Source organism: Drosophila virilis, chromosome 4, assembly GCF_030788295.1.
Source record: "Drosophila virilis strain 15010-1051.87 chromosome 4, Dvir_AGI_RSII-ME, whole genome shotgun sequence".
Lineage (NCBI taxonomy): Eukaryota > Metazoa > Arthropoda > Insecta > Diptera > Drosophilidae > Drosophila > Drosophila virilis.
In genome coordinates, this window is record NC_091546.1 from 1,794,922 (window position 1) to 1,808,249 (window position 13,328).

At 43.4% G+C, this 13,328-nt stretch overlaps 2 protein-coding genes across 12 annotated transcripts in view; one reads left to right on the plus strand and one right to left on the minus strand.

Annotated features, from left to right (window-relative positions):
- The window catches only part of bun (TSC22 domain family member bunched), a 156,817-nt gene extending 151,112 nt beyond the window's left edge, over nucleotides 1-5,705 (minus strand). For 5 of the 11 annotated variants that reach the window (XM_032438842.2, XM_032438841.2, XM_070208771.1 and 2 more), the window contains exon 1: nucleotides 5,568-5,704. The gene's annotated coding sequence lies outside the window, so the exon portion shown is untranslated. Of the gene's footprint in view, nucleotides 1-3,816; nucleotides 3,839-4,509; nucleotides 4,529-5,567 lie in introns of those variants that run through there. The other 6 variants (XM_032438835.2, XM_032438834.2, XM_015168924.3 and 3 more) reach the window with 5 other exon arrangements.
- A 4,877-nt stretch (nucleotides 5,706-10,582) lies between these two features.
- On the plus strand, nucleotides 10,583-12,757 carry LOC6635742 (glycerophosphocholine phosphodiesterase GPCPD1). The gene has a single exon (XM_002059177.1). It carries the CDS (start codon nucleotides 10,583-10,585, stop codon nucleotides 12,755-12,757), a length of 2,175 nt encoding a protein of 724 aa, XP_002059213.1.
- Nucleotides 12,758-13,328: the final 571 nt, after the last annotated feature.

Sequence of the window (13,328 nt, forward strand, 5' to 3'; positions counted from 1 at the left end):
CTGTTATAGGTCAACACTGGTCAGGTAGAGCTCTATTGGCCTTGTCTTTCAGCACAGGTGACTTAATTTGGCAACAGAATCTAACGTCAATTAGTTTGCGCATTTGAGAACACGTTTTACAGAGTTTCGGAATCTGGAATGTCTTTGTGCTTGAATTAGTTGAGAATTCGAAGAGACAAGTTTAACATATCATCAGCTGTTCTATATGGAAACGAAAAATATGTTAAAGGTATTTCGTGTGAATAAATTATCCGAAATTATTAATGAAACTTCGAGAGCTTAGTAAAATAAAAAAAAATCAGAGCTTTGATATCAAATGGTATTTTTATAAAGAATCGCCATTTCCTATTGTTGTTCAAATTATTTATTTTCCTATTTTATCGGATATCAAAGCTATATCCAATTGCATTAGGGGTGTTCAGTGTTTTGTAAGTCATGTTTTTCAAATGATTTCCCAGCTGAACGCATTAATTAATCGAGCGACTTTTATTACATTTGCCCACATTGTGATTACCTGGAGGCCCATTTAGATTTCTATTAGCGCACGTAAGCTGGGCTAACTGTAATTTATGTCTCTGTAGCTCAAAGTAGCTGATGGCTAGGTGCAAGAATTGCACTCGCTGCGAATGTATCCAACAGATACAATTTGCCTTGAAGGGGGGCCGCCTGGCTGGTCCGACGCCTGCCTCAACAGAGGCGACAAACAATAAACGGAACAACAAAAAGAACCACAACAACAATAACAAGCGCAGAGCGCAGCAACAGAAGATGAGAAGAAGAGCGATGGAGAGAGAGAGAGAGAGAGAAGAACTAATTGCAACGACAAAGTATAAAATCGATGAAGCAAAAAATATAATGAAGAACAACTACAGAACAGATAGCGCAGCGCAAAGAAGACCGAAAGAGGGCTAGCCAGCGGCGCGGGAGGGGGGAAGAGGTACGCAAGATAGGGAGAGAGTGCAGAAAACTTACATATGGTAAGAGAGAGAGCAAGAGCGAGAGAGAGCGAGCGAGCGAATGCGCGTTAAACAAATTGCAACAATTTTGCCTTAGAGTCGAGAGAGCGAGAGCCCAAGAAAGAGAGGGGGGCAGCCTGTTGGCCTCCTGCCTACAGGCACACACACACACACACACAGGCACACAGCCAGACACGCGTAAGACAGCGAGCAACGTGGGCGCCTACGAGTGCGATGGGCCAGGGCTGAGGCGGAGGGGACCGGGGGGGGGGGGGGTTGCCAACATGCCAAACAAACAGTGCAAATTGCCAAAGCGAGCGAGCTAAACGAACGAGTGAGCGCAAGAGAGGTGGAGGGAGTAGCGGTAGAGGGAGCGCAGCAGAAGAGAGCAGCAGAGCGCAGTGCTGAGTGTGGCAGCGCATTGTCGGCGCGCGCTCTCACTGGCGCGCTCTCTCTCTCTCTCTGCCTCTCTCCGCAGAAGACGAAGAAGACAGCTGCCGGTAATCAATATTGATGATGATAGCAGAGGCAGAGGCAGAGGCAGCGACCGAGACTGCGGCAGCGACTGCGACATCAGCAACGAAGATAAAGACCAAAAGGGAAAAGGTCAAAGTGAAATGCAAATCAAAGTTAAATGCAATTTAATTAAACGAAATCAATGCGAAGCGGAGAGCAAAACCAAAAGATGTGTGACTCATGAGAGAAGGAAGTGCTGCATGGGCCAAGAAAAAAAAAAAAACAAAAAATAACGGAAGAAAGAAGAGCCAGAGCAAAGCAGACGCAAAGATATTGCACACATCCAGAAGATACGCCAAAACATGCCAAAACGTTGGAATATTTTCAATTATTAAAGCAAATTAAATCAAGCAAAAGTAAATACATATATCAGACGCAACTGGCGAGCGCTAGTCGACTGGCAGATACTCTGCTTTTGCATCGACGCGAGAGACTATGGAAAATGTATTCTTCTATAACTTCGTTGTTTATTGTCCGATTGTTATGAAACTTTCAGTGCTGCAGTATTAATATATCTAGTTTATTTGTACGAAAAATCAAGGCAATTCGTGTGCCAGAATATTGGTTAAGGTAGGGGAGGGTGTGCAACACCTGAGTATGTTTCAGATTAGTGCATGTAAATGTCCGGGATCTACGGTTCCTCTGGTCTTTTAAGTATTTGAGGTACACGGAGAATTTGCCTAGCGGCTATTCGATGGAATATGCTCATTTCCGGCATAGAAATTTCCAGGGTATATGGTATAAAATGGAAATCATAATCAATTCTATTTACAATACATTTGCGTTTGTCAACAAAAATATTTGGTACAACGCGGCGAAGACGTGACTTGGCGCACGCTGTGCCGGCAGCCGCCCGTACCCCTGCCCCCCTCCCCCCGTCTCTAGGAAGTTGCATAAAGTTGCGTCCATTTGTTGCAATCGCTTGCAAAATAAAACTGTGTTTTAACAAATGGTTGAACAAACAGTTAATGATATATATCGTATTTCTAAACAGAACAGATTACAAAATAAAAGGCTGGACCTTATCGCAGCTGATGACACAGCAGAAATCAACAAGAAGAAGACGAGCATAAAGAAGAATAAGTAGAAGAGAGGAGGAAAAAGTGTGGCCTGCGTTTGGGATTGAAACATGAGACGAGAGATCGAGAGGAAATCAAGACGAGTCTGCAACTTTGCCTCATGTGGCAGCAACAACAACAACAACAACAACAACAACGACTCCTTTGTCTCCTCCTCAAGGTTAATTATAATATTAACTCGCCCGAGCAGTAGGTGCCATATCAGAGTTTTATTTCTATAAGAAACTGAAAGTGTAGCCAAATTCCAATTGGAATTCTAATTGGATGTTAAATTCTTGAATATATTGAGTTCTTTTTGAATTATGAAATATTAGTATTACTTTTTCTAGGAAAAATTAGCTCTATTTTGACTATTGAACCCAGTTTTAAAGTTTGAATCAATCTTGAGAATAATTTTTCTGAGAAAATGCGCGTTTTTTTTGGTCGCACTTATTTATATATCATATGTAAATCATATTTATCAGATTAAAGCACTTCCCTATAAAAAGTATTGCCCAAGTTTGACTGTAAGATATTAAGGCAAAAAGAATATTCAAAGATTAAACTGCAATTTATCGCAAATCTAATAAGAATTAACAAACGGAAAGACTCTTTAATAAGAATTGAAATTGAATTTAGATGTTATTTTGCCAGGAAAAGTAAACATAATTTAATAGGAAGTCAAACTGAAATTGAGTTTTACAAGATCTAAAGAATTATAGGTTAATATAATCGCGTACTTTTTTATATATCATTTCTTGGAATATATATTTATTTTTAGGCAATTGCAACTTTTTTTTGGAAGACTCTAAGACTCCTCAAATCAAAGTGTTGCGAGACAAAGAAATGTTTTACATTTCGAGGAATGGGAATAGGAAATAATTTGAGGAAGAAGAAATCAACAAATGAAGAAACCAATTGATTATTTCTTTTGCCCAAGATCGAGAAGAATTTCTGTAGTTAAACGACTTTATTGATTTGTATAGAATATCCAATAGAAGCACATGGGGAAATGGATATAGTTCGATTTTGGAATAGTTAAAAGTACTATGCTGCATATTCAATCGAATCAGAATCCAACTGGAATTACCCTACAAAGCAAGCTGTAGACTTCCGCTTGAGAGTGACAAATAAATGAATACTAGATACACTACAGAAATGTACGTATATAGTCTGAATCAATGCACTCACACAGTTAGAGATGAGAGGGGTTGGGTTGGGGCTAATATTCCGTAGTAGGCTTATCCAACTGGACATTTAGTCATCGGTGCGGCGTCTCGTATTACCTTAATTGGAATCAGAGTCGTCCCACTTGCTGCACAAATCCCTTCTTTCGTTTTTTTTTTGCTTTTTGCATTGGTTAAAGATTGAGTTGAAATGGGTGTAAACAGAGTGCAAACAGCTGATTTAGTTATAAACAAAATGACTAAATTGCTATGCCAGCTGTTTTCCAATAAGACCAACAACACCCAATCGGAAAAATCTATACTCGCGTGCGTGCGTGTGTGTGTGTGTGTGTGTGTGTGTGCGTGAGTAAGACAGCAACAACAATGTGAATAGGTACAAAGTGCAAAAACTGCCAACAACAACAACAAACGCAGCGAAAATGAAGCGAAAGTGAACGAAAATTATAACAACAACAACAACGCATTTAATTCTGCTGCGACAACAGCAGCAGCAACAACAAGAACAGCTGCAAGGATGGGCGGACATCGACTGCGACTGCGACGTCGGCGTAGGGCAGCGACGCACACACTGAAAGCACTTGCATTTGAATATTCATATTTTTTTGGTTAGTTTTGCAACACTTCTTGTTGTTTATTATTATTTATTTTGCCATCACTTTCAACACACACACACACACACAATTGTTATTGTTTGCTTTATTGTTTCTGCTGCTTTTCACATCGATTTGTTGCACTGTGCAGCTGACGGCGACTGCGACGTTGCGTCGCATTCTGCAACTGCACTTAACTTACAACTCTTGTTGTTAATTTGAGCTTCTTTTTTTTTTGCATTTAAATTCAATGAAATTATAACGAAAACTGAACGCCACAAAAGAAATATGTTGAATTTTCGTTTTGCAACTAAAATAAAAAGCAACAAAAAAAAAAAAAAAATCGGACAAAAGGAACAAATTTGACGTGAGCGAGAGAGAGCGACAGAGAGAGCGCGTCGACTGCGAGAGCGCTGCGAGCGTGAGAGCGCCGCACACAACGACGGCAGAAGCAGCAGCAGCGACAGCAGCAGCGCGTGCGATAGAGGGGGAGAGCATTAAGTAAACGAAGCTCGTGCATGGCAGATTTGCGAAAAAAAAAAAGTTTTTTTTTCTTTTTTTGCAATAAAAAAAAGAAGAGCAGAAAAGTCGAAGCCACTTTAAGCATGGACTGCCCGTGGCAGTAGCAACAACAATAAGGGGTATTCAACAATTTAGCGGCGACGAAGTCGCCAACAAAAAAAAAAATAAAACTTTTTACGTTTTTTTCTTCCACTACATATTCAAGCGCACACACACACACACACACACACGCACATGCATGTACATGCACACACAGAGTCGTCGGCGTTCAGCAACACGGATCGACACACACACACACACACGCACACAGAGCACAAACGCGTACGCACACACAGTTGCGCTTAATAGATTTATATTTGTTAACTGTTTAGCACTTGTATTTGTTGTTTGGTAAATAATTCACATTTTCAGCGCAAATGTTGCATTGCTGCCGTTTTTTTTTTCTCTTCTTTTTTCCTTTTTCGTGCTCGTTTCTTATTCAATTTGCACGCACACACATACACTGGCACGAATGTAGAGACACGCACACACACACACACACGCACACATGCACTCGCTCACACTCACTTTACACACACATTTTTTTTTCTTTATTTTGTGATACGTTTCGGCGCTGAGTGCTGCGTTGTTTTGCGTACGAATTGGCTTTGCATTTTGCGCTCAACACTTTGCCTGCCATTTACTTATTATGCTAGCGCTTGCGGTATTTGTTGCTATTTTCAATTACAAACTTTTCACCTTGAAATTTTTACGGCAGGCTCCGAACGGTCGACAGTTTGTGGCGGTCGGGCGATATACGATACGTCGCTACCTCGGTACGTTGCAACACTGACTGTCCGACAGTGTGGCCGGCAATGCGATACTGCCAAATTGTCGAACTTCTGCGCGCCAGCCAATCAAAAGGCCGAGTTGCGGCAGCGACCGCAATTCCCAAGTTTTCCAACACTAAATTTGGTATTTGGTATTTAATAAATATTGCACATAAATCATTTGATGTGTGGCAAGTTTTCTTTGTGTTTGTCCTTTAAAATTAACCTATTATTTTGCTTTTTTTTTTTCTCAAATATTGCTTGCTTTCGCATTTCACTTCAGCAAGCCGAACAATTGTTTCAAATAATTTTCAACTGGACTTTAATATATCTGCTAAGCACTTTTATTTAAATACCTTTGACTTTCTCTGTTGTAGCTCAAATTTTATATTATTTTCACATTTAAATTTGTTCAATTTTCTGAGAGTTGAGCGCAAAACGATTTCAATGTGGCGGCAATTGTTGTGCAGCCTATCGATAGCTGTTTAAATTGAAACTATCGATAAGTGAGGCAGCTGTCGTTCGCGAAGCAGAGCTGTTGCGCAGCTGTTCCCAAGCGTTCAGCAAACTCAACGAACTCAACGCTGCTTAAAATGACAGTTGACGTTTAAAGTTTCGTTAAGTTTCGTTAAGTTAAAAGAAATTTGTAAAATTGAACATTATTTGCGCTTCTCACAAGGCAAATTCAATTAATTAAAGTTATTTAATTAATTTAAATATACACATTTGCCAGCTAGCTTCAATTGAAGCAAAAATATCAATTTGCAAAAACAAATCAAAGATTGGGTATATAAAAATCACGCTAATGATCGACGGGCCAACCCCTCGGCCAATGCTGGTCAGGCTCGAACCACTCGACCGTCTGGACATTGGAACGTGTTTTGGATTAGAATTAAGCCCATCTAATAATGGCCTTTGAACTGCTGCAGCCAGCCGCCCCCCGAACAACGCCCCCGCCCCCCGGCCACGGGCCACGCAACAAAGTCGCATTTAAATTGCAGCCAAGCAAAAATCTTGGCCAAAAGCTAGCCGAAAAAAAAAAAGAAGAAAACAGAGCAAGGTCTGCCTCCAGGCTCGCGTCGTGCCGGACATGTTTTCTGCGTAATTAGTGCAAAGTCCGGCGTAGTGCACCCCCTACCCCTCCCCAACCTCCTAGCCATCGACCAATTCGCATCCCTGCTCGAACGCAGCGGAGCGTGTGGAATGCCAGGCCCATTGCCCGTTGCCCGTTTCGCATTTTTGCTTTCTTTAACAATTTCCATTTGATTGCATTTCGACGCCGGTAAGCACACACACACACACACACACACACACACACACACACACACACAGAGGCACGCACGGCATTCATTAGTGTGACCAGCGTCCAGTTTGGCCTGAGCTTAACTGTCATTTCCATAAAATCCCATAGCCAGGGGCTGGCTGGCACACACACACACACACACACACACTCGCACACACACACTCGCACACACACTCGACGACAGACGTATGCAAAACTTTCTCTTTGCATTTGAATTTCTCCACTTTTTCTCTCTCCCCCACAAACTCTCCGCTAGCCCATAATTATGAAGATGAATGTCCTTATTGCTTTTATATCCTTTGCATGTGTGTGTGTGTGTGTGTGTGTGTGTGTGTGTGTGTGTGTGTGTCTGTGTGTGTTTGTGTGTGCCCACATTCTCCATAAATAATGCTTTCGGTCACACTCTGCATACATTCGCTGAAATTTGTTGCCCCTTCCCCCAATTTGGAGCACTAAAACTTTGCCCATGCACCGTGGTTCAATGTCAATTGTTAAGCTAAGCGAAATGTTGAATGTTAAAAATTTTAATATCCGAATAAACGTAATCAGAAGGCAAGAAATGTGTTATGAAAAATAATATATAAATATTTTATGGTTAAATAAGGTTTATGGAAAATCCACCCGCAAGTGTGGAAATTTGGCTAACAATTTGCAACTTTATTATTTTCATTGGAATTGGCCTGAACCCTATTTTGGAGAGATCTTTCCGGAACTGTATTTGATATGCTATCCACCGAATGGAAAAGGTTTAATGTACGAAAGTATATTTTTCGGCCACAAGATTTGCACCTCCTTATTCGATGCACTTTAAGCATATTTTCAAGTTCAATGTGGAAAGTTTTTAATTTTTCCTGGCCGAAAAAAGTAAGTTTTATGCGAAATCTTCAGCACAAAGCTTGCCTCGAGCAAGGCCGAAGTAAATCCTTCATCTAGTAAATCTTTAATCTAGTTAATCTCTAATAGAAACTGAATTTCGTTAAGTGCTCAACGCTCTTGCACCACTGTGCGGCTCTTAAGCTCTGCTTGCCACACGAAGCGCGTGCAACTGCGGCTGCTGCTGCTGCTTCTTCTTCTTAGCACGCGTCGTTGGGTCGTCGCCGTCGCAGCAGCAATAATAAAGGCAAATCCGACAGGATGCTAATGCGTATTTAGTTATTTTCTTTATGTGTGTGTGTGTGTGTGCGTGGGAGGAATTGGGATTGAGGACTTGAAGCGTTTGTTTATTTATGCGCTGCTTTAGATACAACACGAGTGTTTGCCCATGTGTGTGTGTGTGTGTGTGTGTGTGTGTGTGTGCTCGTGTGTGTGAGCTCTTAGTTCTCCCTTGTAATATTTGCATATTATCGATTTTGTTGGCAAACCCATTGAATATGAACAATTTCTGGCCACATCCGCCACACAAAGATAAACAAAAAAAATAGTTCGAAAACTTTTCCAAGGCTGGATTCTGGAAAATACTTTTTATATATAATTATTTTTGGTATAAATAATAAGATAAATAATAGTTAAACCAAAGTATGCCGAGTTGGGTCCACATAGCTTGAAGCAAGAAAAGTTCTCTTTACAGGAACTTTGACCTTTCGTTACTCTGGTGACTATAAGATATAGTAGTCCGATACTGATGAGATTTGGCTTATATGTAGGAAACATGATGAAACCAAAAAATGTCAAATTTCTTCAAGATATCTTGAAAAACAAAAAAGTTGTTCCTTTTAAAACTTACTTTTTGACCGATCTTTCCTATGGCAGCTATGTGATACTGTAGTCCATATTGATAAGGTTTGGATCATATATAAGGAGCATCGTAGAACTAATATAAGTCGAGTTTCTTCAACATATCTTGATAAACAAAAAAGTTTTTAAAACAAGAACTTAATTTTAGATCAATCATTCGTATGGTAGCTACAAGATGTAGTAGTCCGATAATGCTAAGACTTCTCTTATATGTTTGCTGGATATTAAAACTAGTTTTTTCTAGTATTTGGTTCCGATATTTTGAAATGCAAACAAGTTTTTCATATAAGAGTTTATTTTTCGAGCGATTGTTCCTATGACAGCTATATGATATAGTGGCCAGATCCGGCCAATTCCGATATAGATACTGCCTGCAGCAACAAGACGAATATTGACAAAGTTTTATCAAGATCGAATCAGAGCAGAGCTAGTTCACATAGTTAGGTAGATGGTTGGATAGTTAGAAGATCAGAAAACTCTTCTTCTGTGAATAACAGAATTTTTGTTACAGAATTATGATACCCTCTATAAGTATATAATCCATCTCTTTCTGCTATTAAGAGAAGATAATAATAAGGAATCAATTTTTCTCACACTTAGTTCCCTCAGCATAATGTGGGCAATATTACAGGGTATATGCCTGACTTAACTCCTACTTGAAAGAGCTTCAAAAGCGAGCCCTAAGTTTTCCATCGATTTAAGTAGCTTTTAGGCTTAGCAAGAGGAAGACTACAAAAATTCCAAGCTTAACAATTCGATTTGCGAGCTGCTCGAAATTCGACACGAAACGTGGCCAAAAGCGGCTGCGAGCCAATTCGAGTCCAGGGATCAAAAATGGCAAAGGCCCAACCTAAGCGGATTTCGACAATTTAAATAGAATTTTCTGAGGGTTTTTTTTCTCGCTTCTTTTTTTTCTTTTTAGAGGGCAACATGTCAAACATAAAACGACACGGGTCCAATTTAATTTGGACCGGAAGCAGAACTGCCCCAACCCAAGCCAGCTTTGCATTGATAAAGTGCGTGGGATATTTTGGAAAAAGAAAATTATGAAAAGTAACGAACTGAAAATCAAATTGGAATTGTTGGCCTCAACTGCGCCTCGGGGAACAATTACCAAGAAGCGGCAGAAGAAACACAATCTTGATATGCAGCACAATTTGCCCATCAGCGGCTGGCAAGTTACAGACTCTGCATGGATACCCTGTATTTGTGGATAATGCGCTGAACGGGCATACAGGGCGGAAGAATGCATTTTGCTTTCTTCATTTCATGAAGTATTCAGCTTTTTGTCGAATCGATAAACGCTTCGATTTCGAGAACTATGAGGGCTAGAGACGCGAAATTTTGGACATACATCAACAACTTTTGTAGGAAACCTTTTTGTTTGTTCATAGATCGGGCAAGGCCGGGGTATATTAGTTATTATCCTACATAGGGGTCTCAGCTCTCGCAAACAGCCACAGTTTATGGACTGCCAGCCTTGGGTCTTGGTATATACAGCCTTTAGTATGCCTTGTTTAAGACCTGAAAATTTCACAAAGATCGGACTATAAGCACCGAAGTTATTAGAGTATAAGTTCTTTCGTACAGGGAATGGGACCAGGGGAAAGAAGAAGCACAGCTACTGCAAAAGATGCGTGTGTGTGTGTGTGTGTGAGAGTGTAAAATGCAGCTGAAATGTGTCTAACTGCAGCTTGTAGAGCTTGGTTAAGCTTCACGTTAGCTCGAATCCTGAATTAGATTTTAGTTAAAAAAAAAAAAAAAAAAGAAAATAAACAAAGGAATCGATGTGAAAAATTCGTGTAAAGTTCTTGCATTAAATTTACGTATTTTTATAGAGAATTTTGGGAGTTTAAGAATTTTAAAATAAATACAAAGAAGAACGAGCGAAGAGAGAGTGATAGAGAATGCATCGCTGGTTCTTTGCGAACGAGCGCGAGGAGTGCCAGCCGCCGGCAAAGGAGCTGGCGGCGCAGCCAGCTGACGAGCAGGAGGCGGCAGAACTGACCAAGGAGATTGTCTATACGGATTGGCCATTTTGTGTGCGGATCAAGATGCCGCTGCAGGGCAACGAGCATATGGCGATCAGCGGCAACTGCGACGAGCTGGGCAACTGGGACCCGAAGCAGGTGTACATTATGGATCCGGCGAACTGCACCTGTGCGGGCCAGTGCAGTTGCCGCAAATTCGAGAGCCGTGTGCGCATACCCCGGCACAAGGATATCGAGTATAGATACTGCATTGTGGGCTACGATCCGCTGCTGGACGATGTGCTCATCCGTTTCTGGGAGGTAATGCCGCAGCCGCGCCTCATACGACCCTGCCACAATATGCTAAAGAGATGCGAACACTTTGGCCTGGAGCAGGGGCCGGACGCGGTGCTGAAGGTGGATCGCGGCTGGGCCACCACCGAGACCTTTGTCCAGTTCAAGATCTTCAATGCGCCCTTCATATGGCTGAAGCAGACGCCGCGCCTCATCTACGTCTATCTGCAGCCCATGTACGAGACGGAGCCGCCCGATTGCGGTGTGCGGCATTTGGAATCGCTGCGCCTATCGACGCCGATCCTAACGAGGCGTCGCACCACGCCGCCCGCCCAAATGGACATGCAGCTGGCCTACACGGAGGTGGCCAATTTGCGGTATTCGTGCAAGCTGCGCTATCAGCCTGCGGCGGGCGCCTGCTGCGGCCCGGCGGATCTGCAGCTGTTTCACTGCACGCTGCGGCATCCGCGCGAGACGATCTTTCGGCTGGATCTGTACACGTTCGCCTACAAGTGCGCCCTGGACGAGCCGCCCTATCATTATGGCTATGGTTTCATACAGCCGGAGCAGCTGATCGGCTCTGAGGGTCAGGTGCGCGTCAAGATAACCTGCGCCTCGACGCATCGGCCGCTGATCGAAATGAATCTCACGTATTTGATAATACGACCGCACGAGTCCATCAGCTGCAATCTGAGCGTCACCTACGAGCGCTTCTGGCGCGAGGCCCATCTGGCCCTGGACATCGGGCATCGGGGCACGGGCAACACCTATCGCCTCGGCGACAATGTGCATCGCGAGAATACGCTGTTCAGCTTTAAGCGCGCCGCTCTGCATCACGCGGACATGGTTGAGCTGGACGTGCATCTGACGAGAGACGCCCAGGTTGTGGTCTATCATGACTTTGTGCTGAAATTTGCAATCGGCTCCGCTTGGGGCGTCGAAAAGCTGTCGGGTGATCACGACGTTATGGTCTTTCCGCACGAACAGCTCAGCCGCCTGCGTCTGCTGTCGATGGGCGGGGCCAAGCGAGGCGAGCACATTGTCGTGCCGCTGCAATGCTTCAACTATGACGAACTGCGTCTGGCCCAGCCGCTGCGTTATGCGGCTAGCGACGGCTGCTCCGGCGACTGCGATCGTCATTTGGAGTCGCAGCTGCCTTTTCCGCTGCTCAGCGATGTCTTCGATGCGGACCGGGGCGGTCTGCCCGAGCAGCTGGGCGTTATCGTCGAGCTGAAGTGGCCGCAGCAGGACAGCAAGCGGCGCTGGCAGGATCAGAGCTCAAAGCCGTGCTTCGATCGTAATTTCTATGTGGACACCGTGCTCGAGGTGGTCTTCCGGCTGGCCGGCAAACGGCGCATCGTCTTCTCCAGCTTCAATGCGGACATCTGCATCATGATACGCTTCAAGCAGAACCATTATCCGGTCGTCCTGCTGCTCGTCGATCCCGAGCAGCCCATACAGTTTCTCGATCAGCGCGTCAATCGGCTGGAGTACGGCGCCTTTCTCGCCTACATCATGGAGTTCTTCGGTCTGAGCCTACATACGAACACGCTGCTCACACAGCCGCTCGTGCTGGGCCTCATCCGGGATCTGCGCATGCAGTCGATCACCTGGGGCACGGCCAACAGCGATCTGAGCCATCGGGACAAGATGAAGCGCTACGGTTGCGTTGGCGTCACCTACGACCGCATCGATCAGCGGGATCAGGTTGGCGAGGAGATGCTCGGCTTCATCTACTTCATCGATTCGCTGGCAACGCGAAATCATATTCGCAATCTGCTCGAAAGCGAGCGACAAATCAAGTGTGCCAGACCCTAAATACGATTCGATTCCAATCTATCAATCATGTATTGTTATATTATGCAAAAGGACATAGCCGACTTTCATCAGAAACTCGATTTTATTGACAGAGCAAATTGTTTCAACTCGAAGTGAAAGTAAAATTCTTTTAAGTCGAAATTTTGTTTTCGAATTTCTTAAATTACTTAGTTATCCGGTTGACAAGTTGGCTGTAATTGTGCGCGCAGGTGGCAACGCCATGCCAAGGGCACGCTTAGTTGCTGTTCCGCAAGGTGGCAGCACTGTTTTTAAACAGTGAGAACAAGTTAGCTTAGGCTCTGGGCGCATCTGGCAACGCCATGCCAAAGCGCAGCTATGTTGGCGCTGCCATATTTTAAGTGTTCCTCAAGGTGGCAGCACTCTTTCTAAAAATGACCATTATTATTTATTTAACAATCGGACTGACAAGTCAGCTTTAATTGTGTGCAAGTGTGGCAACGCCATGCCAAAAAGCCAAGGTAAGCTATGTTGATGTTGCCACATGCTGAGTTCTTATCAGGGTGGCAACACTGTTTTGTAAAAAATGGATTTGAAGGATGCCAAATTTGGT

Coding starts and splice junctions, on each gene's coding strand:
- LOC6635742 (XM_002059177.1), top strand. CDS start 10,583: ATGCATCGCTGGTTCTTTGCGAACGAGCGCGAGGAGTGCCAGCCGCCG.